The sequence below is a fragment of the Marmota monax genome, unplaced genomic scaffold, assembly GCF_021218885.2.
Source record: "Marmota monax isolate L192 unplaced genomic scaffold, Marmota_monax_Labrador192_F-V1.1 WCK01_AAM20220418_F8-fsc00030, whole genome shotgun sequence".
NCBI lineage: Eukaryota > Metazoa > Chordata > Mammalia > Rodentia > Sciuridae > Marmota > Marmota monax.
In genome coordinates, this window is record NW_026691988.1 from 495,230 (window position 1) to 520,353 (window position 25,124).

Here is a 25,124-nt window from a genome sequence, read left to right on the forward strand (position 1 = left end):
ATGCATCCTTTGTAAATTTTCCTTTCCACATGACTGCAGGACACAAGTCAGCTAATTCCTACCTCATAGCAAGGATTCCTTTTCCTCCAGTTTCCAATAACATGTTCTTCATTGTCTTCTGAGCTAAACTACAAAGACTATAATATTCATATTTCTTCTAACAGTTTTTGGAAGGTAATCTAGATTTTATCTATAACATTCCTTAAAATTCTTCTAAGCTTTTACCCTCTATCTGATTCCAAAGTCAATTCCACAATTTTTAAGATATTTGTTATAGTAGTGTCAAAATCTGTATTAATTAACTTTTAGTGTTGTAACTAATTATGACTAATTCGTTTGCTAAAACAACACAAACTTTATTACCTTAAAGTTCTGGATGTTCAAAGTCCTAAATGAGACATATGTGACTAAAATTAAGACATTGGCAAAACCTTGTCTTTCTGGAGGTGCAAGGGGAAGATTCTGTTTCCTTATTTCCCCCAGTTTCTAGAGGGAACCTGTGTTCCTGGGCACATGGTCCCACTCTTCTTCAAAGCACATCACTTTAATTTTGCTTCTGTCATAACATTCCTTCTCTGACATTGACCCCGTTTTCTTTCCATTTATAAGTATTCAAGAATGATATTGAGTCCACGTGGAGAATCAGAGATAATTTTCCCAAGGTAAGGTCCTTTTTGCCACAAAAAGCATCACATTTATAGCATTTGGGATTTAAATGTAGATTACAAACAATGTATATTTAAGAGAATATAATTATCTTAAAATGTTAACCGCTTCAGTTTTGATGGACAGATTTAAAAAAGGATTGTGCAGGATATAACATGAGTCTTGCCATCTTTACTTTGTGATAAACGTCTACAAAAATATTACATGAGTAATAAAGGTATTTTAGTCTCCTGTGTAGTCACTTAAAGCAATGTCCTAGAATTGAATTTAGACTTTGCTGTTGCTGTTATTTGAATAAAACTCTAAATAATAAAATTCTCCCTAATAATCAAATGAAATCCTCAGTTAGATACTATCAGTATTACTATACCATGTAAAAATCTCCATATTGTTCTTTAATCACATTAGAGAAATAATTAGTATCATGGGCATCTGGTATGTGGTTTGGTTTCTTTAAAAAAGTACAGAAAATGGATTTCTGATTCAACACTTTCAACAGTCCCTTCTGTCTGAGAAAATCAAGTCATCACTGAACATCAGACTTCTTATCCATAATCAGAGGAAAATAACTTAAGTTGGGGGTTCCAAATATTTTAGCACAATATCATTTTGTAAAAAAATATTAAACGGAATATAGATATTTTATTAATAAGTTTATAACTCAAAACTTACTTAGAACTGATATCAATCTTATTTCTTATTATAAAGACAATAAGTGAAAACATGTTAGGTGGTAAATGTGAAATAAGAGGATTAGGATGACATAAGAAATAATATAAGAATTATTTACTTTAATATAATATCATGTTGCCCATTATCAATATGCAATGGCAAATGATAGTATCTTCTGAGTAATTCATCTTGAAATTTCAATATATACTTAAACAGAATTAGAAGGTAAATTTTATTTTTTACATTTGTTCAGAAATAAACTTGGGGTAAAAATTAAAGGAAGATACTTATTAATATTCTGCACATAAAAGAGTTGTGTACACTTGCATTGATTTCATATTTAAAATCAGTTCATTAGAAAAATTGAAAATATATTCTTGAAATTCCTAAAATTTGTGCAAAATTAACTAGGAAAGTCTTTGGAAAATGTAAGTTTTCCAAATAACTTTTGAAAATTCTACAAATCTATTTTCTAATGATGATTTCTCTTCTATAACAAATCCTACTTTTTCAATCCTCATATTGTTAAAATAGTACTGAATTAATTCATGAAATTCAATTCTTAGATTTCAAAGAGCATACTTTCTCGTACAATATCATACAACCAAATGTAATAGCAAACTTATCCACTTCATTGCACAAGCCAAAAACCTGTCAGCATTAATTTTACTTTCTTTCATATATTACATTTAGTCTATCAACAAGTCCCATTCCATCCCATGGATTTATATCTTATTTCCTTTGACATTGCATTAGTCCTAGCCATCATTATGTCTTGCATGTACAATTGCAGTGTCCTTTTAAATTATTTTTTAGTGCATGACATTTATACAAAATATTGGAAATAATTTTGACATATTCGTAAAAGCATATAACATAATTTGCTCCATTTCAATATCCAGCACTTCCCCTTTCCCTCCTCTCCTTGTTCCCCTTGGTATCCTTCATCTACTCCATTAGACTTTCTTCTATTATTTATTGTTTCCTAACTGATATACATAAAAGTGGAATTCATTGTAATATATTTATACATGCACATAGCATCCTTTGGATGATTTCATTCTGTAGGTCCTCCCCTTTGTCATCCTTCCTCTGCCCTTTCCTTTGATTTCCTTTGTCTACTCCACTGTTCACCCTTTTATTTTTATGAGATATCCCCATTTAAAAATTATTTCTCTCTGGCTTCTACATATGAGAGAAAACTTTTTTGACTCTTGACTTTCGGAGTACACCTTATCTCACTTAATATGATGTTCTTCAGTTTCATCCATTTACTAGCAAATAATGTAATTTCATTCTTTATGACGAGTAAAATCCCATTGTTTATTTATTTTCTTTATTCATTTATATGTTGACAGGAACCTAGGATGGTTCCATAAGTGACTATTATGAATTGTGCTGCTGTAAATAGTGGGTATGCATGTATCAGAATAGTATGCAGATTTTAAATTTTTCAGATAGTTACCAGGAAGTTAGATAACTGGGTCATATTTTAGTTCCATTCCTAGTGTTTTCAGAAATCTCCATACTGCTTTTAACCATTCTTGTATTAATTTGCAACCCGTCAACAATGCATGAGTGTATCTTTCCTCCTATATCCTCACCAGCATTGTTATTTGTATTCTTGATAATTGCCATTCTAATTGAGAGGAAAGCTCAGTGTAATTTTCATTTGCATTTCCCTGATTGCTAAGGATGTTGAACATTTTTTTCATATATTTGTAATTCTCTTCGGAGAAATGTTGTTTAGATCATTTGCACCTTTATTTTTTAAAGTTACTATTTTCTTTCAGTGGTAAGACTTTGAGTTCTTTATATAGTTTAGATATTAATCCATTGTTAGAAGGGTGGATGGCAATGAATTTCCCCCACTCTGTAGGTTCTCTCTTTACATTTTAATTGTCTCTGTTGTGCAGAACATTTTTAATTTTATGGCATCCCACTTAATGATTCTTGAAGCTTAAGAGTCTTATTAAGGCAGTCAAAGCCTGTGCTGATATGATGTTGTATTGATCTAACGTTTTCTTCTAGCAGTTGCAGTCTTTTAAAATCCTACTTTGAGTTGACATTTCTGCAGAATGAGAGACAGGCATCCAGTTTCATTGTGCTACATATGGATATCCAGTTTTCCTAGCACCACTTTTATAAAAAGCTGTCATTTCTCCAAAGAATGTTTTAGCACCTTTGTCAAGGATCAAGTGACTGTATGCAGATTTGCCTTTGTGTCTTCTGTTCTATTCCATTTATGTCTGTTTCTATGCCAAAACCATGCAGATTTTTTTTTTTTTTGTGCGGGGGACACTCGACCACTGAGCCACATCCCCAGCCCTATTTTGTATTTTATTTAGAGACAAGGTCTCACTGAGTTGCTTAGCACCTCACTTTTGCTGAGGCTGGCTTTGATCTTGTGATCCTCCTGCCTTCAGCCTCCTGAGCCACTGGGATTACAGGCATGTGCCACCACACCTGGCCCATGCAGTTTTTTGTTACTATAGCTCTGTAGTATATTTGACATCAGGAACTGTGATGCCTCTAGTATTGCTCTTATTGCTCATTATTGCTTTGCTATTCTCAGTCTTTTATTCCTCCATATGAACTTTAGAATTGTTTTTTTCTTCTTCATTTTTTAGTTCTGTAAAGAATGTCATTGGTATTTTGATAGGGAGCTCATTGCATCTGTAGATCACTTTTAGTAATATGGTCATTTCGACAATATTAATTCTTCCCATTTGAAAGCATGGAAAGTCTTTCTATCTTCTGAGGGCTTCTTCAAATTTCTTTCTTCAGTGTTGTATAATTTTCATTGTAGACATCTTTTACCTCCTCATTTCCATACAGAGGTCTTCTAGATATACTTTAAGATTCTTCAGACCTAGAAAGCTATTTTTCAAATAGACCTGGTAGACCTCCATAGAATATTTCATCCATCAACAACCAAATTTACATTCTTCTCAGCTGCACATGGAGCCATCTTCACAATATACCATGCTTCAGGATACAAAGCAAGTCTTGGCAAATACAAAAACAATCAAGACAATTCATTGCATCTCACTAATAATCATGGAATGGAATTAAAAAAAAAAACAATAACAAGATAACCAGAAACCATTTTAATACATGGATAATACATGGAGACTTTTGATCAAGGAATGGGTCATAGAAGAAATCAGGGGAAAAAATTTTAAAATCCTTAGAACAAATGAGAACAGATATACAACATATCAAAATCTCCGGGATACTATGAAGGCTGTTCTACGAGGAAAGTTTATAGCATTGAGTGTCTACAAAAAAAAAAAAATAAAATAGAAACAGAATCTAAATGAATAATCTAATGTTAGATATCAAGGTCCTATTAAAGCAAGAATAAACTAATTTCAAAATCAGTAGACTACGTGAAATAAAGATCAGAGCTGAAACTAGTGACTTTGAGAATAAAAAAACGTACAAAGGATCAATGTAACAAATAGTTGCTTCTTCGAAAAGTTAACAAAAAAGATTGATAAACCATTAGCTCAAATAAATAAAAGAAAGAGAGAAGACACAAATCAACAAAATTAAAGTTGAAAAGGGGATATTTCCACAGACATATCTGAAATCTAGGGGATCATTATAAACTATTTTGAAAATATAGTTCAATATTTCATATTAAACATATATTTCAATGAAGTGGAAATGCTAGAAGATATTAACAAGTTCCTAGACACACATGTCCTATACAAACTGAAACAAAAGGATATAGAAAACCTAAAACAGACTAATGTCAAACAACAAAACTGAGGCAGTAAATACATCTTCCAACAAAGAAAAGCCTAGAACCAGATGGATTCTCAGCTGAATTCTACAGATCTTTAAAGAATAACTAATGCAATTCTTTTCAAATTATTCTATGAAGTAGAAAGGAAAACAAATTCTTTTTATGAAGCAAGTATCATCTAGACCCCAAACCAAACAAAGACAATCAAGAATAGAAAACTGCAGACCAATATCCCGATAATAAACATAGATGTAAAAATCCTTAATAAAATCCCAGCAATATGCATTCAATAATACATTATGAAGGTCCCATGCCACAATAAAGTTTGCTTCATTCCAGGACACAAGGTTAGTTCAACATACACAAATCAATAAATGTAATTCACCACATAAATAGAATTAAGGTTAAAAAAAATCATGTGATCATCTCAACAGATACAGAAAAGCTTTTGACAAAATCCAGCTCCTGATCATGTTAAGACACTGAAGAAAATTGAGGTAAAAGAAAGTTACCTCAATATCAGAAAGGGTATGTATACAACAAACACAAAGCCAACATCATACTAAATGGAGGAAACAAAACAAAACAAATCAGTATCCTTTTAAGTAATGTGTTCTCTTTTAATGCAAACTGACATTATCTTGTGTTCCATAGGGTATCCAGAGTAATCCTTAAAAGCACACAGGAAATCATGATTCTCTGTTTCAATGCTCCAGTGGCTTTCCTTTACACTTAAAGACAATTGCAAAAACTCTCTACAATAGTTTACAAGGCTTTTGTGATCTTTACTATTCCTAGAATATCCAAAGTTTGTTCCTTTTATTTTGTAAGCTTTTCAGGCAGTATATATAATGGGTTTTATTTCTTTATTTCATTTAAGTCCCAGCTCAAACATCACTTCAGAGACTTTAGAGAGGATTTATCTGAAATCCTATCAGAATTAGCTTTACTCAGGGAATTCACTTGACACTTCATCATAATATTCTGTTTTTTTTTTTCATTGAATATGTCAACAATTTTAAACTCCTTTGATTATTTGTGCATGCACATTGTCTGTCTCCCCCTCTGAAACACAAGCTCCTTCAGAGAAGTGGCATGCTTAGTTCAGTACTCTAATTCTGTCACCAAGAATCATGACTGGTATAAGCAGTGTTTACAATTTTCCTGTTGAATTATGAATGAATGCATTCAGGGAGATCCTCACGTAACTTGTTAGCTTCGACCTTTCTGTTTTTTGATTATGCCAGTCACATTGCTAAAAGTTCAAATGACTTTATAAGACAGAATAGAATTCTTCACTTCTCAGACACGTCCATAAAAAAATCACTGCTCTTTTTCAAAACTCCCTTTACTAGGATACCTATAGAACACTTACATTACATACACAATTTTTACTGTACTTTTTTTTTTTAGACTTTGATTCTTTTCTCACTTTATTTCAGTGTGAAGAATTGGAGCATAAGCTTCTAAAAGTCAAGGACTTTAAGACTTCTCAAAGACCAGGAAGTCATTTGCTTCCTTTATTTACATGAATGACAATATTCTTTAGGGGAAGGAGATATAAATTTACCAACTTTTAAAACTATTTTCCTTATGGTGAATTATTAATATGAGAAACTATGGTGAAAATTAATATGAGAAAAAAGTAAAATTAGAAACTTATGCAAAAAGTTTCTCTATTTTGGCAATTCTAAGCCTGCAGAAAAATTTGGGGTTGGGGAAATGCAAAAATAGAGAATGAATTTCTATTCTAATTAGTAATTCATATTGTTTTTAAAGTACATAAACATAAGATGTAGTAGTTAAAAAAAAAGAAAACTGAATTTTTTTTTTCTTTTCCTAGTACTGGGGATGGAATCCAGTGTGTTCCACTACTGTGCTACATTACCAGTTCCTTTTTTATTTTATTGAGACCAGGTCTAACTAAATTGTCCAGGCTGATCTCTAAGCTCTGAACCTAAGCCTTCTGAATCTCTAGGATTATAGGTGTGCACCACTATGCCTGATTGAAAACTGATATATCTTCAGGGCAATGAAAAGAAGAGTAATTCCAAATTATTCTTCTGAATAATATTCTGAATTAACAACTACTACTAACAATTGAATCTGAATAACAATTTCATCTGTTTGAAACAGATATAGGGAGAGTTTCACCTCTAACCTTGTAAACTTTATCATCCCTCCAGAGAGTTCATTCTGATAAAAAATTTCTAAGTAATAAGTAACATGACCACTCAGACTAGAATCCACTCTGGAAATATTACATTTTTATTCTCTAGTTTTTCAAATGCAAAGAGTTACCGTAGTTTTGGAAATAAGTTGAAAAACTTCATTAGTTGTTAATTTGTTAGTATTTTTCTCTATATTAAAAAAGAAATTGTAATGCTAAAGGCTTTGACAGACCCAAGGAAATACTGGCTCCTAACAAAGGTTAGTTCCAAGTCATGTACCACTGATTAAAGTTTTATTAAAATTGTACTTGGGCTGAGCATAGTGGCCCATACCTATAATTCCAGAGGTTTGGGAGGCTGATGCAGGAGGATCTTGAGTTCAAAGCCAGCCTCAACGAAAGCGAGGTGCTAAGCAACTCAGTGAGACCTTGTCTCTAAATAAAATACAAAATAGGGCTAGGGAGGTTACTCAGTGGTCGAGTGCCCCTGAGTTCAATCTCTGGTTTCCCCCTTCCAAAAAAAAAAACAAAAAACTGTACTTGGTTCTGGCTTGGCTTCACTTGAACTGTATTCCATGACTCTAGGACTAGGATGCTTTTACATTATTTCCTTGCTTCTGAGTTCAAGGACAATGATGTATCACATCAGATTAGGGAGAATGGCAGGTGCTTATTCCCTTGCAGGAGAAAAGAATGTGAGTACCAGCAACAGCACTCAGGCTCAAGAAAGATGACAAAATTGTGCTCACTGGGTGCAAGTTTCAGAAGGGTCAGTAGCTTCCTCACATCGAATTATCCAAAGGACCAAGAAAAGCCATACCCCTACCTAAAGTTTCTCAATGGCCTGATTGAACTGTCACCTTTGGCCCCCAATTCCATTTGCTTAAAAAAGTGATATAAAAGAGTCTCTTAGTAAAATTTAAGAAACTAAGCTTAGAATTTTAGAGCTTGGAACCCTTTTAAATGTATTTTGTCTTTAGACCTCACCTATGCTTTTCAACCACCTTTTCCTATGGTAAGCTCAGCAAGGAATTAATGAACAAGGCTGCTGTGAGAGGAGAGATTTATTTTATTATTATTATTATTATTATTTTTATTTATTTATTTATTTTTTGGAATTGGGGATTGAACCCAGTGGCTCTCAAACACTAAATCCTATCTCCAGCCCCCTTTGATTTTTTTTTTTTTTTTTTTAATTTTGAAATAGGGTCTCACTAAGTGCTTAGGGCATCATAAGTTGTTGAGGCTGGCTTTGAACTTGTGATCCTCCTGCCTCAGCCTTCTGGGTCAAGAGAGGAGACATAAGAGTTGTACTGAAGTTCAAGTTCACCAGGGTTTTGTGAGTATGGCTCCTACAACGAGGAAGCTACAACCAGAGCTTCTGTGGTTTTACAGTAACTTCTTGACAGATTTAGTATTCCTTTTATTCTCATGTTTGTTATTTTGAATGTCTGTCACTTAAAAAACCATTTGCAGCCATATGTACACTCAGAGAAAAGGACACCAATGAAGAGTTGAGAAAATAGCATGAGATATTTAAGATAAAATCATGATTATGAAGAAAATTATTTTTAAAAAATGTACTCTTTATCTAGTAGTTAGGGAATAGACAGCAAAAATGAGAAGAATAAATGAATTAAACATTACTGGTGTTTTTATGATTTACAAACAAACTTTTTAATACTGACTTTTTTTTCTTAATATTGTAATACATGGTAAAAATGCCTATTAGCACTAAAGTCAAGATTTGTTTCTTAGTCTTATTACAGAGAATTATTCAGTATCTTGGTTCTTATTAATATTTGCTTGCTTTACTTTGAGAATAATTTTGTGTAAATGAGTGCATGACTCTATAAATGGTTATTTATACATTGAGAAAATTTAATTTAATTTTTTATTTTTTATGTAAAATTGCAGAATGCATTACAATTCATATTACACATATAGAGCACAATTTTTCGTATCTCTGGTTGTATACAAAGTATATTCACATCAATTCCTGTTTTCATACATGTACTTGGATAATGAAATAATATCAGAAAAGCTTCCAAACATGAGGAATGAATTGAAAAACCAAATTCAAGAAGCTTACAGGATGACAAATGTACAAACTCACAACAGATCCACACCAAGGCACATGAAAATGCTCAACATACAGAATAAGAAGAGAACAGTAAAAGCCATGAGAGAAAATTTTAAGTGACACAATATGCTAAATATTACAGAGAAAGGTAAAATAAAATTTCAATTGAAATAGATCTCTTATTAGTTTAATGTGAATGAAGCATATTTCTAGGGAAATACTTTTGAAAATACTTTGAGTACATTTATTATACTTTATATAATATTTGCATGATTCAGTACTTTTATATCTAACCATAGATATAAACAATTACTTATTCAACAATTTTCTTATGAAAATAAAGGTACCACTGTATAAAATGCTTTACAACAACATGGCATAAGATGCTTAGCTTCTGACTTACAAATAACTATGTTCATTTATGAATATACATTGAATAAGAACAATGTTAAATATTATACATGAAAATAAAAGGCAAACTAGTATCAGACAATCTAAAATTTTTATCTTTCAGTGGAGAAACCTGAGTCTGAGTCTAAAGATGTTAAGCATGCAAATTATACAAGGTTCCAATCTCATACCAAAAAAAAATTTAAGGTTCTAGTTTCATCTCGTATTTTTCCTCTTCCAGATCTAGAATTAGCCACTTCTTAAAGAAGCCCCAGTTAATTTTATTGAATAATGGTATTTAGATACCAAAATATGAATACTAGGGGTGTTTACTATTATTATGGTATCATTTTCCCCAGGCCCTCTCAGTGAACTGAGTTATGAACTGAGTTTTGAGACACACACAACACACCTTCAATTTTTTCTCTGTCCTTCTCTGGGTGTATGTGTATGTGTTTGTGTGTGTGTGTGTGTGTGTGTGTGTGTGTGTGTGTTACCTCTGCCCTCTCTGCTGTTATTTACACCCTGAGTGGTTGTACTCCTCACTCCACTTAGACTCAGTCATCCTACACATGAACAAATTTCTACATGGATGTTCATCTACCTAGACTAATGGTATTCGACATACTGCAGGGTTGCCTTCCTGGATTGACATCTTCACACAACTCAAATTTGTTCTCCCCCACCCAAAGCTTTTCACCTTATTGGGTTTCCAATACCCACACCAGGTGTTTCCCCCACATAAACACCCTTCTTCCCAAGCTTGGGTTCTGATTCTCCATGCTTCAGTTTACCCTTCTTGGACTCCAAAGCCCCAGCAGCCCAGCTCCACATGTAGAGACTTGTTCCTCCTGGAACAAACTCAGACTACCCAGACTGGGCTATGTTACCCATGTTGGTGACATAAATTTGATCAGTCTCTGATACTATGCCAAGTGCTGCTCTGTGAAATTGCCTCCCTCACATGCACATGCTCTGACCTGCTCTATGGACTTGAAGCTTCTACCCATTCCAGCTGTGGTTTTGCCCATGCTCTGCTCTACCTTGTGGTTTGGGGATGAACTGTGTAGGACATGTGGGAAGAGAAAAGGCTGGGGAAGAAGGGAAAGAATCTGCACCAGGCTTTCAAATAGTTTCCCCCACTTTCTACTACCTTCCTGCATCCATCTAACATATTAAGAGGATTTTTTTTATACACCAAATATTACATACAGCCAGAATTTAGCTGCCATCCTTTCAAAAACTCCCAGTGAGTCACTGTCGCCTTTGCAGTACAGTTGGAATTCAAGGCCTTGTCAAACAGGAATATAAACTTTCTAGTCTTTTCTTCCTTAACATTAACATAAGTGAGACTTACTATACTATTAAAGTATTATTCTTTTGATATAAGATGATATATTTTCCAGTCCTCAAACTTTTGTTCTACCTAATTACTTCTTTCTTGAATTATCTTGCCTTTCATTTCCAACTGACAAAATAACATCCATCTTTCAAAGTACAATTTAATATGCTACTTACTCCATAAAATCCTTCTCTTAGCTTCCTAACCATAAGTAATTATGAACATTAACAATGAAAATAATGAGAAGGAGTTATAATAGACATTTATTGAAAATGTCTCACATGTAAGGTACTTTACTAGAAAGTTAATATCTATTATTTTTGGTCTTACATCAATCCTTAAAATTAATTATGTTCAATCCCATTTCCATTGTACATTATCTTTAGTGAACAGTGGGTTATAAAGTTTATTTTCATAAAAAATCCACAGATTCCAATTTTTAAAGACAATACTCACACAATACTTAAAAAGAACTCATTAAAGAATGAGAAAAATATATGTAAAATAACAGCAAAAACTGAAAATAAATATTTTAAGTTAAAAATGATCTACAGCTTACACATATAAATAAACTAACCCTATGATATTTAGTTAAATTCTTAAAATTTAGTGACTGAAAATTTAAGTAATGAGTAGACAGATGCCTTTTTTTTCCCTATCCATTTCTACCCATTCATTATTTGGCAATACAGAATTTTTTATTGGTGTCCTTATGTTTTATTTTTCTTTCTCTCCATCTTCTTCATATTCTCAAGTCTTTACCTTTCACTTGAGGGTTCCCTCAGCATTTCTTCCATTGCTTGTGGCATTCCTAAACCCTGGCTGCTTTGCCTACAGGATCCATCAGTTGGTACCTAGGCCTGCTGGTACTGAAGTAATCCTGGAGTCAGTGTGAGCAAAGTGGAGTATGTGATCTTTCTTTTACTTTCTTTACTATTTTTTCACTTAACTTGATGCTCATTCTAACTGAAATATGATTTGGGGATGACCTGCACATGCCTCAATGAGGCTTTTTCTGTGATTTTTTTCCCTCTCTTTTTAATTTCACTGGTGTCCAGCTTTGGTTCTGTAATAGCTGAGTAAGAAAAATACAACAAGAATAGCTTAAAGTTGTTCCCAACAGTTACTCTTTCTATCTTGTCTTAATTTTCTGTTCAATAGTATTTTTATGTATCACCACAATTCACAAACTATATGTCAGTTTGATTTTTCTGTCATTATCTTTTCTCATATGTGGAATATGTCCTCACAGAATTGTACTTACCTATTCAGATAAGAGTCTGAAAACTCGATTTGCATATACATTGGTTGTTAAAAGACAGGTAAAAATAGGTAGTGGGAAGACAAAGTTGCTTCATGATTCACAAAGACTAAGTGAAGCAATAAACTGAGGCGCAAATGAGTACATGATTCTAAAGGCAAATGACAAATAAAATAAGAATTGCTTTTCAGAATGTTTTAAATCACCAACAAGCCCATATTCTTTAGTCAGAGCAAGCTTAGAGAAGGTCTCAATCCATGAATGAGTAGCCTGTACCAACCCCCATCAACAAATGAGGGTCTTTAAATTACTCATATTCCTCCTTCCCCTAGAATCAATAATGATTAATATTTAATCACTTTTCAAATATATGGTTTTCTACTTTCTGTTTATATGTATAACATTTGTGGTTCTCCCCAATTTCTTTTTTTTTAACCTATATCTTGGGAACTTTTATATAGATATCATTCAGAAAATGTTAACCAGGAGGCCCAAGACTGATATTCATACCCTTGGGTGTTATAAGGGAACTTGGATTTGGAGAGGGTTCCCATCGTCACATAACAGGTAAGAGTTGATTACTGGCCCTAAATTGTGCAAACAAAGTGGCTCATGCAGAAACATGCTTTCCTTTTGGGAAGTAAAAAATATCAGTACATATTAAGCAAAGGATGTCTATGTGACTAGCACTCAATAAAAACCTTCTACAATAAATCTTAAACTAGCTTCCCTGATTGATAAACATTTCATTTGTGTTGCCCTAATTCAATCCTGGAGAAATTAAGAATGTTCTGTGGCCCCTTGGAAATTCCTTGCTGGTCTCTTCTGAACTTTGGTCATGTGAATTTTTCCCTTGCTGATTTTGCTTTTATTGTTTATGTATTGTTTTATTGTATTATTATTATTGTTATGTATTGTTTACTGTATTATTTTATTGATTATGCTTTTATTGTATCATTCATAGCCATGAAAATCACTCATAGATATGACTAGAAATCCTAGGTAATCACCAAACCCAGGGGTAGTCTCAGGAACTCCTGATATATATATATATATATATATATATATATATATATGGATGATATATTTAAACTGTCATACATCTATATAGAAACTGCACACAACTTTTTTCTTTCATGAGGCATTTTATTTCTTTTTTTAATAAATGGAAAAATAAAGAGTATATTCTTTTGTGTCTAGCTTCTTTCATTCAAATGTTTATTTTTTCATGTATGTTATGTGTATAATTATAGATGTTTATATTCTCTGCTTTAGAGCATTGCATTGTGTGAATATACTCAATCAATTTAACAAGTATACTAATGACTATTGTTGGGAGCTTCCAGATTGTGGCTTTTGCAAATACTGCTGCTATAAGCTCTGATGAAAAGGTGGTCTTATGTGGAACTAATCATTTTTTTAAGAAGGGCACAGTTTTTGTTTCCTACTAAGAAATGTCTGACATCATGAAGTATTCTACATTTGTCAAAATAAGGTAACCACATATGTGTGGGTACGGTTCTGGATTTTCTCTTTCATTGGTCAGATTATTTATTCTTGTCCTAATAGTACACTGTCTGAATTACTATAACTTTACAATAGTATTTGATGTCATCCAGAAACCTTATTTTTTATTTTATTTTTTTTACTATTTCCATGAATTCTGTTGGTCCTCTACATTTCCATTTTAATTTCAGAATCAGACTTTCCATTTAAAAAAGAAATTAGATTTCTGATTGTTTTTAATCTATAGATTCATATAGGAGAAAATGACATTTTACCAATACTGGGCCATCTAATCCATGAACTTGGCATACCTCTCTTTTTTGTTTTATTTCTTTCAATGACATTTTGTATTTTTCAGTGTAGAAGTATTATATATTTCTTATTAGGTTTATTCTTACTTCAGTTTTATTTAGACACATTTATATTGAAAATAATTATTGCCAATAAGCTATTGATTTTTAACCTTAATTATAAAATCATCAAACTTAATGAATTATTTTCTGAAATGGATTATCACTTACTTCCCCTGGATTTTATCAATTTGCTATTACCCCAGTCTTCCCCAAGTATTTGATTATACAGTTATTATTTCTTTTAGAAACTGTCCTTTATGAAGTCAATAGTGATAACTTGATCATCTTAAGCATTAATGCCATCCTTCCTGTAGTATAGACTGAGCCACAAACATAAGGTATCTCCAATGGGCTTCTCAGGAAAGAATGGTAACAAGTCAAGGTCATTTCATGAAGCAATTTAATTTCAAAAACTATAAAAATGCTTGAGTTGTCCTTAATTATTTATGCTAAAAAATGAGTATTTATAGGTAGAGTTAATAGAAACTCTTTCAGTCACCACCTGATACTCCATGGCTTATCTGGAAGTAGGTAGCAAGGATAAACCGAGAACCATTTAACCCTCTTTCCCTATACCATTCTTCCATTTGCTATGCATTATGTGAACAGGTGAGTTTATTTTTCTTATTTGTCCCTATACCCTAGCATCTTATTATTATGACTCTAACAGAAATAATCAGAAGCATAATATTCCACATGCAAACACTAATCTACCTGATTTTAAATTAAAAAAACAAATTATTTAACTTCCAGTTAGTTTAGGGATGGGCTCAAGAGTGAGCATAATCTTTTAAAGTTTCTTCAGCTCATAGTCTTTTCTGCTTTGGTGGGCAGGATATTTTTCTGCAAACAAGATGGGAAGAAAGTCTACTTACTCTAACAATAGGGGTAGAAAGATAGGTCCTAGTGTCTTTTTTGTAGTGAGTTAAGAAGAAATCATTAGATACAGATTATTCCAGATATGTAGTAGGTATGGGATAACTGGTACCAACTTTAAGAATAATTCAAAGTATTATAAAAAGAAGGTTGGAAAGAGCACAAATGATAACCCCTTTTCATTTCTAGCTCTAATGTTATGTTTAAGAACCATAAAAGATATTCAGAGTTCTTATTTTGAGTATAAAATTTAAATACATCTAATGAAGTCAAAGAGGTTCTACTTTAATAAAACGATACATTCTTGTGCCACTGAGTTATATTCATTCATATGGCATTTTATAGAATTTCAATCTTTTATCATAATGATTACATCCAGAATCTATGTCTTAAGAAGTCATCGTTAGATTTCCTTTGGACCCTCTGCTCTGATACATCACACTCTTTAATTCTGATTAAATCAGTAGAATAAGCCCTTCGTATTGAAATGTGCACAGCAGGAAAGGAAAGAAGCTACAGAATAGGATATATTTATAAGAATAGCAGTGATCAAGTTGAAGAGAGGATTTCAGCTAAACTATCTTTGTATTTATCCTAACAAGTAGCCATTTGAATGAATAAGAAATCATTGATTGCCACTGAATTCACAAGAAAACTCATTTAAATAAAACTGATACAGAGACAGATTAGGATTAAATTCAATTTATTTTACTTTACTTTATAAAGTATATTTCTAATCAACTATGTTCTACATAGAATAAAACTGAATCTCAACTTTGGGGAAAAAGTATTCTATGCTAGAAGGCAAAATATATATCATGATATTAACGTACATTTAAATAAACAAAAAAAGCCACTCTAGTTCTATATTAATTTGTCCTAACACATCATAAACTGTGGTAATGCTTTTAGAATTTCAGATAGGACTGTGACTAAACCTGAAACATCAATCCTAAACTTAGTTTAAATTCTAACTGAAGATTCAACAAATATTTGTTATACTCATATGACTCTCACCCTGTACTTGCTCCTGTCACACAATGATGTACAAGACAATCACATAATCATACCATGATGTATAGGACAGCAATAAATTTAGCAAATTTAAGAATATGAGAAAAAGCAGGACACTACTACATATGGTTTGAAAAAGTTGGTGCGGTGAAAGGCTACTATAAACCAGAATATCTTCAATATTCAAAATGCAACTCCAGCATTTTCAGGCCACCTGGTTCTTTTCAACAAAGTTGACCTGGACAGGAAGCTGAAAAAGTGTCCAAGATCCTTCACTTACACCCAGTGCTGTGCTGGTGGGACCAGGTCAGGGTCTAACTGATGGGCAAATGAAACACAAAACATGCCATGGGAATCATACAGGATATTTCTACATAGTGTGTTTGGCCCAGGGAATCCTGGGCAGGGATGTCCTGCTCTTTGGCAGGGGTGCAAGAAGTAAAGACACATGTTATCCATGGAGGGACACCTACAACCATGCCATCAAGGACAGCCTTCCAAACCTCATATATTTCCTGTGCACTAGGTGTTGCTTCTACCTATGGTCATGCTGTTTTTAACGTTTGATTAGTTTTTATTTTTGTTAATTGAAAAATACTTACCTACTCTTGTGTTGATATATATGCACATTTATAATAGTAAAATTCCCACATTTTATATGTGTGATTTGACATATTTTTTCTAACATAGAAACTTTTAATAATTGAGGTGGTCATTTACCAGAGGGCTTCCTCATGTTTTCTTTATGGTCAATGTGATTATGCTCTTTTGACTATTAAGTGTGTCTTCAAAGTGCCATCTCAGAAAATTTTTATTTTTATATTGAAAAATTTCATACCAACGCTTGATCATACCTGGCTGGTCTTATCTTAAAAGGTAGTCAGGCAATATATTGATCATACTTTATAAATGTAGTTTTCTCATAAGTAAATAAAACAAAGTTGAATATTTAGAGCAGAAAATGCATTAGATATAGGCAGAAACATTGAAAGAATGAATAAAAGCATCTTAGTTTTGGGGCTGGGGTTGTGGCTCAGCAGTAGAGTGCTCACCTAGCGTGTGTGAGGCCCTGGCTTTGATCCTCAGCACCACATATAAATAAATAAATAAAAATAAAGCTATTTAAAAAATCATCTTAGTTTTTCCCTAAGCAATTTCTATCATGAAATTTGAGTAAGTTTAGCATTTGTACAAATTTCTTTTATAATGGAATAACATAAATTATGTCTTCCTGAAGTAAGGTAAAAAGTCAATTGTGATGATGATAAACAGTTAACACAAGTGTAATATTTACAAAACTTCACAGTATAGTAACCTTCCTCTCTGTTGTTGTGAAGAACATGTTCCAAGACCTCCAATAGTTGCCTAAAGACAGTTTTAAACTCTCTCTTTACTGTTATTTTTTTAAACTCTGCCTACATACCTCTAATAATGTTTAATTTATAAACTGGGTACAGTAAGAAATTAACAATAATTATAATAAAATACAATAATTGGAAGCTTCACTATTCTTGTAGTTTGGGGCCCTATTAAATAAAATCAGGTTTACCTGAACACAAGGCACTGCAATACAACAAAAATTGATCCAACTTCCGTGCAATTACACAGAAGATGGAAGGAGACCCTCATCATTACACAGAATACATGTATGACGATGTGAGGAAAAAAAAAGTGTGTCACATTAGATTAGGTAGAAAGAAGTGATGGGAGGGGAGGGGAGAGGAAGGGGGGAAAGGAAGAACAGCAGAATAAAATAGACATTATTATTGCTGTGTGTATATATGTGACTACATGACCAATGTGATTCTGCAACCTGTACACTCAGAAAAATGAGAAATTATATCCCATCTGGATTAAAATGTATAATATGTCAAGATTATTGTACTGCCATGTATAACTAATTAAAACAAATAAAAAAATTATTTAAAAAATTGATCCAATAACATCAGGGTCTACTAAATGACTAATGGTTGGGTAGTAAATTCTATGTGGTACACTGGACAAAGAGATGATGAAGTCCTGGGCAGGACAGAACAGGGCAGTGTGAGATTTTATCATGCTGCTCAGAATGGCACACAATTTAAAACTTAATTATTGCTACTTCTGAAATTTTTCATTTAATATTTCAGGGTGTGGTTGACTGTCAGTAACTTAAGAAGTAGAAGCAAAATCTCAGGTAAGAAGAGACTGCTGTATAAGTTATTTTAAACCTCAATAAAAATAAGGGGTAAGTACTCTTATTTTGGGAATAAGACCTTATATACTTTGCCCAGTGCTAAAGAATTACGAAGGGACAAATTAAGGTGTAAACCCAGATAGTCTAAGTCCAGTGTCCTTTCTCTGCTCACTGTACCATCCTGTCAACTGAAATAACTACCACAAAAAAAAAAAAAAAAAAAAATTTCTTTCTTACTAAGTTTCTGGCAAATATTCTATGCCATGTAGTAAGATTAATTTCCATGATCTCAAGTTGCAATCTAAATACCATATAGTATTTGTCAGCATGCTTTTATTTGTATTCAGAGAGGGACAAAACGATAGTTAACCAGGTCATTCGAAAGCAAACTGAGTAAGAAAATTTGAAATGCTACAAGCATTTATAACTTTCTTTTCTGAGTTCTAGAAATGCAGCATTACCCTATTTAAAGAAGTTTTTTAGAGGCTGATGCAAGACCTCTTTACATCACTAGCTCTACTTTAAATCTGGAGAGCACAGGTGATACATACTTAATGTCTTCCACCATTAACCTGTAAAAATTTCTGCTCTAACTCCTGATCTATAAGCTACCTTTTAAAAAATAAAACATAATTCTTATGTACTGCATTCCCCTCAATAATATTCTTCTCTTCACTTTTTAAAAAATCTTACTTATTTTTTAAAAAACTATCATGAGGAATCAGTATTTGAATTGAACAAGTATGTTTATTTTTTCTTCTGTGAAGCTTCTTTATTTTCATGAGTCAAGGGAAAAAATCTATATTGCCTTTACAAATCAAGAGTAAAACACAAATGCTAATTGAGAAGATTGATGATTAGATGGAGAAAAATGATAAAAGGAAAGATACCAGTACCCACAGAATATGGCTATTCATTTTAGCCCCCAAAGAATCCACTGCTGCTTATGAATGTGGGTCTAATACTAATTCTGGCAACGATCTACCCAGAGGACAACCCTCTGAGGAGCCCCTGGCTGCAGGCAGACAGCTTTTTATTATTTCTCTTGCTAGAATACATGAAGAAGTAGCTATCTCTCCCTTGTGGGCACAATCAAATAACTCTTAAATGAAGGACTGTAAACGGAGATGAGGAGATCCCCCCTCCCCACTTTGAACTCTAAACACTCATTCAAGGACGACAGTATTTTTTCCTCACAAAGAAAGTAGGCAACTGAGTCATAATAGGTAGGGTCAGCAGGAACTGTGTTGTGGTGATTACCTATCATGTACACAATCTCTGAATATCAGTGGAATTAAAAAAAGAAAATTAATCTTTAATCCAAATGTACTACTGATGAAAATATGGAGCAATTTCCACATTTAAACTTTTATATATGTATGAATTAATTAGCTTTGTTCTTTTTCTGTGTGATCCTTGATCACAGAAAGTTACAGTGGTTTTTAAACAAGTGACTTGCTATTTTCAACTGCTATTACTTAGTTTTTTTCTAATGCATTGCTTGATCAGCCACGCAAGATCTTTCAGGTACTAAATGGCAGAAATAAGTCCTTCTGAGGTTTTATAAATCCTTTCTATTCTCATAACAAGATTCCTTTAGTCAAGTATTAGAGGATGGGATGTAGCACACCATTCTGTGTTAAAGACACCCAAGTAAGTCAGAGAACTTGGCTGGCGATTTAACTGGGTCCTACTACAAATACTCAGTAATAGAAATGCCACATTTAATTAGCCTGAAGCAGGGAACAAAGCTGTTTTGCTTTAGAAAGGTGGTGAATAGATTTTAAAAAAGAAGAAGAAAAAGCAAACCTCTTACCTTTTGTAGCAATTCGTACACACTGGGTTTTAGTTTCCTGGTGGAGTAAAAATTAAAAAAAAAATCAATGTATAGGTAATGATGCCTGTTTCATAAACTATAACTAATCCCAAGATCAATGCATGGTCATAAAATAGGATTACACAGAAATGCAATATTGATATTCTCAGATCTACTCAGTGACTTTCTTAATGATCTTGTTTATCCTTTAGGGTTTAGGATGTGTGCCGGAGGTACCTGGTAGGCAAAATGGTGGTTACATGGAATTTTAAGAATTTTTTTTTGTTGGAGAATTACAAGATTAATACATTTCTTGTTTCTTGATATATTTTCTCAGAGAATTGTTCAAAATGTAATATACAAGCTTTAAGAAAATATCCAATATTTTCTAAAGATGTCAGTAACTATTTTCACCTTCTAACAAAGCAGGCTATCTTGTTCAGGACAAGGAGGGTAGAATTCTATTAGCATTTATTTTTGATTCTAAAGCCATCATAAAGGCAAATATAAATATTGCATAACTAATGTAATTTAGAACAAAATATAAATTTAATTTCTACCTGATGGTGGTAGACTCCGATAAAAACTAAATGTTACATACTCTTGCTTGGATCATAGCATGACTAAAGAGCTAAGAGATAGTAGTTAGGAAGGTAATCAAAACATTGCATCACAGTTGCAGTATCATTTATCTGTTCTTTCTTTTAATGCGGCTGTTAGTTAGGAGTTAAATTTTTTTTTTCAATATAGATTATTTTCTACCTCTTGCCACACAATAGGGTAGGGAAAGCAGAAGCAAAAAAATGAAGTGACAGAGTGATTATTATATTTTTAACACTGTGGGAGTGGTAATAGGAGATGCATGTCCCTGTAAGCTAGTTCAGGGTTCATGCCTCACTTCCCCAAAATTTAGTTCAGTTGGTGTCTATCTTTGAATGTCTAGGTTTGAAAATGTGTCAAAGCTAGGGATCAGAAGGCTATCTGAATGCAACATGATCTGACTACAACTGTCTTGGCCATCATTGCCATATATTCCCCATCAGATGTCCTAGTATACATCACAAACCCTATAGTAGGATAAGGTCATTAAGATGGCTGAGTATATTGTGCCATCCACTGACGCCTAGACTGTTTAGCAATGTTGGACATATTAGTAGTATTTGAAGAAGCCCAGGTTGACTTTTTCAAATATTCCAGTTGGACATTGTCCATTTATTTTTCTAGCGTAGCGTGTAAGAACCATCCTCCTTCCTTGGGGTGTGTTATCTTCCCATCTTACTCCCGATCAAGACACCCTTCTATCTAAGTTCCTAATAAATTTCATTCTGTGCAATGTTGTGTCTCTTCTCTTTCTTCAGTGTCTCAGTCTCATCTGCCTAGTCGCAGGTTCTCCCACATGGGAAGTGGATTTTTTCTTAAACAAGCGATTTCTTTTTTAAGATGCATTTACAACATCATCTTGAGAAGTTCCATATGTTGATGAGGCAATTTATCATTTCATCATAAGTGTTTACTTTGAAATTAAAATAGAATGCTGATGAGAGAATTAGGAATCAAATAAAAGAACTGTGTACTTTTATTATTTAATTTTGACCCTTGACCTTCATAGTAAACTATAAGAGAACTTTTCATATTCCTATAAAGCCCAAGGGGATTCTGATTTCCTAAAAGCAAACTCTGTTGACCTCCTTAGGCATTACCAGCCTCTGTTGGTAGGAGTCACATCCATTTTAAAATTCATTGCCAAAAAAGATTGTGAAATACACTCTTGCTAGTCTGAACTTTGATTTAACCATAGTGTAGTAGATATATCAGAAGAGAAAATTCATATCAAAGCCTTTAAACTGTGCCAAAGAAAATTTTTTATAAGTAACAAACATTCATTAACACTCTTCTCATGCAACACACCAAGTAACAAAAGTTAATTTGGAAATTCTCACCTCTTTAAAGAAAATCCAAACAAAGAACTAGGTTTGCTCTCTTTGTGCTACTTAATACACAAAATGTATTGACAACTCTCATACTGTTCTTTTTGGAGCATCCTGGTTACACCAGTGCATAGGAGCAATGTGTATACAAGAAGCGGGCATTAGATTAGTTTCTGAAGTCTCCCACCTACGTAGAAGCGAACCAGAAGAAGAGAACATCTTCTACCATGAATATCCTCTGTCTTTGGAGAACATTTCAGAAAAGGCTGTGGTATTTTACTTTGCCATAAACTATATACCAACCATATTTGTAAAAAGAAAGATAACACTTTCATTCAAAAGCAGCTAATCAATACCCAAGTTTTCATGGCCCCTGCGGAAATGCAAATGGGAAAAATCTTCCAATTAAACTATTCCAAGACATAATATGACTGATTTAATTAGATATCATATATTTCACATCATGTCCCAGGTGCCCACATTGGGGACTCAATTATACAAAACTGGCAATTTCTTAGAGAGCTACAAGTCCATCAGAATGTCATTATTCAAATGTACTTTAAATTATGGAAGTTTCTATTCTTGATGATTTTTTTTTCTATCCCTCTCTGCCAAAATATAAACAAGTAAAAATAAAATAAGTTTTAGGAAAGAAAATTTTTTTCTAAGAGAACAGCAGCAAGGGGCACAAAAGGCCAGGTTGTTTCTCCACATATGGAACCACAGGCAGTTTCTAATGTCCTGTTGTGTTTTCCTCTTCAATATTCATTTGGGATCAGCAGCAGTGTTCAAAAACAACTGTGTCCAAAATGGAAAAAGGAGGGGCCGTCAGGGAAACAGAGAGCAGACTTGTGTAATGGCACAGCATCCAGCCATTGCCAGGCAGCCTTCTGTTAAGTTCTGTCAGCTATACCGCAGGCGTCCTATTACTTTGTAATCAGAGGATTGTTACTTGTTATTTACTATTTGGCTTGTACCCCCTGAAAAGTTCATAAGGGTCTATTAGCCTGCTGTGGAACGTGCATTCTGTTTATCCTGCGGTAAATTTAATCTTTTGAAGTGTGCCACTACTGAGCAAGGAAGGCAGAACAATGCTTGAAATTTAATGGGGGTGGAGTCCCGGCAGCAGCACACCCACCTTTTCAAATCATTTTACTCACAATTGCCATTGTGGGCTTTCCTGAAGAAGGCCCAAGCAGAAGTAGTTACTAGGAAACAGGAATCCTGTGAAAAGTAACTGGCATGCAGCCTCAGCCCTCTTCAGTCAGCCCCAAACTGCATACTGTTGGCAACAGAAACTACACCCCTACACATTGATTTTCTCTTCTTGCTTTCTTTTATTTTTATGCTTTTCTTGACAAACGTTACTGAGTATTTATAAAATGTGGCTCTAGCTTTTCTAACCCTAACCCTTTGAGCAATGAAAAATCAAACCTCAGAGGAGGCTCACCTTCTCCACACTGCTCATTGCCTGGAAATAGATGTTGTATCCTTTGCGTGGAGCCAATGGAGGGTTCCAGAAGCCTTGATAGGTCCGATTGTCACCCACAGTGAATGGAGCAGGTTCAGGTAGATTCCCAGGGGGTAATTCCGCAGCAAAGTAATAGGGTGCTCCTCCGCTCATGGCGTTTTGGTAAGTGACAGGAACCTGGTAGCACTCCATGGCCCCAGCTTCTCTTTTCGTTCGATGTGGGTGCAGCTCTTCCACAACAATTTGGTAAGCACTTTTGGGAAAAGAGCAACAGTATACCCTTAGAAATTTAAGATATTAAGTTGGTGTTTTGTTTTTTTAAAGAACAGGAGGTATGAACGTAAACATGCCACATCTGAAAGTGTGTAAACTCTGCTTTAACCCATTGCATTCTTGGTATCATCTATTTTGCAATAAAACAGCATTTCTCATGCATTCTGCTCCCCTTACCAGCAGAGTTTGTAAGGAGCTGAAAAAGAAGTAAGAACCATCATCACCACAGAACTCTTCACATTCTTGAATACTGAGAGACAAGATACTTTAATAAGGAAACTGACATTAACCAGAGTCACATCAAAGATTGAATTCTTTGTCTGATATTTTTAAATGTTTAAAGTTAACATTTTCTCTTGAAATGAAACTACAGAAGGCCCAGCTCCAAGGCCCAACAGAATGACAGCCTCAGGGTGGAACTGGAAGCACCCGTGTTGCAGTTGTCACAGCCTTGGAGACAGAATGTGCTGACAGGCTTCCCCACCTCTTGACCTTGCCACGGCATCTACATTGGCTCAGAGCTACTCAGATCTAAAGTACAAGTGACATGCGGCAATACCAGCACAGATGGACAGAAATCTGTCCTCACTACTGAAATAGACCGCCTCCCTCTTCTGGAGTTGTTAATAATAAAACGTTACAAATTGCAGAAACAGATGGCATTTGGCCTATTAAAGCGCTAACCTGAACCTTCTAATACCTTTCTTGAACGTCTTGAAACTTTTCTACATTAGCTGTTATTTCTCAGAGGAAAGAAAAGAAAAATAATGTAACTTTAAATTAAGATCTCCCTGATCCCTAATGATTCTCTTTTTTTTTTGGGGGGGTGAGTTTATGAAACTGGTTTACTAATACAATTCTTCCTTTGTAGAAAATTCCTTAGGGGGAAAATGTTTATGTAAAAGACATACAGGAAACTTGACATTATTAAAATATCTAATGAATTATTAATATGTTTAAAAGAAATATATATAAAAATTACTGAGAATTCTAAGAAAATGCATTGCAGTAGTTTGTGTAAATTCAGTATAAATAACTGTGTGTAGGGTTGCATGTTGAATCATAAGAGATTAGGCAATTATTCCTTTTATTCCTTCTGTAGGGAAAACAGTCACTGTTCTATGGATCTTCGGCAGGAATATTTTCTTTAACAGACTCCTATAAAAAGAAAGAAAGGAAGAGATTGGAGGAAGAGAGGGAAAAAGAAAGAGAGTATGCACACACTGAATTTGCATGTCAAAAAATTAAAACATTTTAGAATCTAGTATGAAATTTCAGATTATATATATATATATATACATATACATATATACACTTAGTATTTACATAAATATAAATATGAACTCTGCTATACCTACAACCAAAAGGCCTTC

The 25,124-nt window shown here is 33.6% G+C and overlaps 1 protein-coding gene across 13 annotated transcripts in view; it reads right to left on the bottom strand.

Annotated features, from left to right (window-relative positions):
- Ptprk (protein tyrosine phosphatase receptor type K) overlaps window positions 1–25,124 on the bottom strand; it is a 560,796-nt gene that overhangs the window by 83,682 nt on the left and 451,990 nt on the right. For all 13 annotated transcript variants that reach the window (XM_058581031.1, XM_058581026.1, XM_058581030.1 and 10 more), the window contains 2 exons: window positions 23,458–23,731; window positions 20,080–20,116 (listed from right to left, as the gene is read on the bottom strand). In XM_058581031.1, coding sequence (XP_058437014.1) covers window positions 20,080–20,116; window positions 23,458–23,731 — 311 coding nt within the window. The remainder of the gene's footprint in view (window positions 1–20,079; window positions 20,117–23,457; window positions 23,732–25,124) is intronic.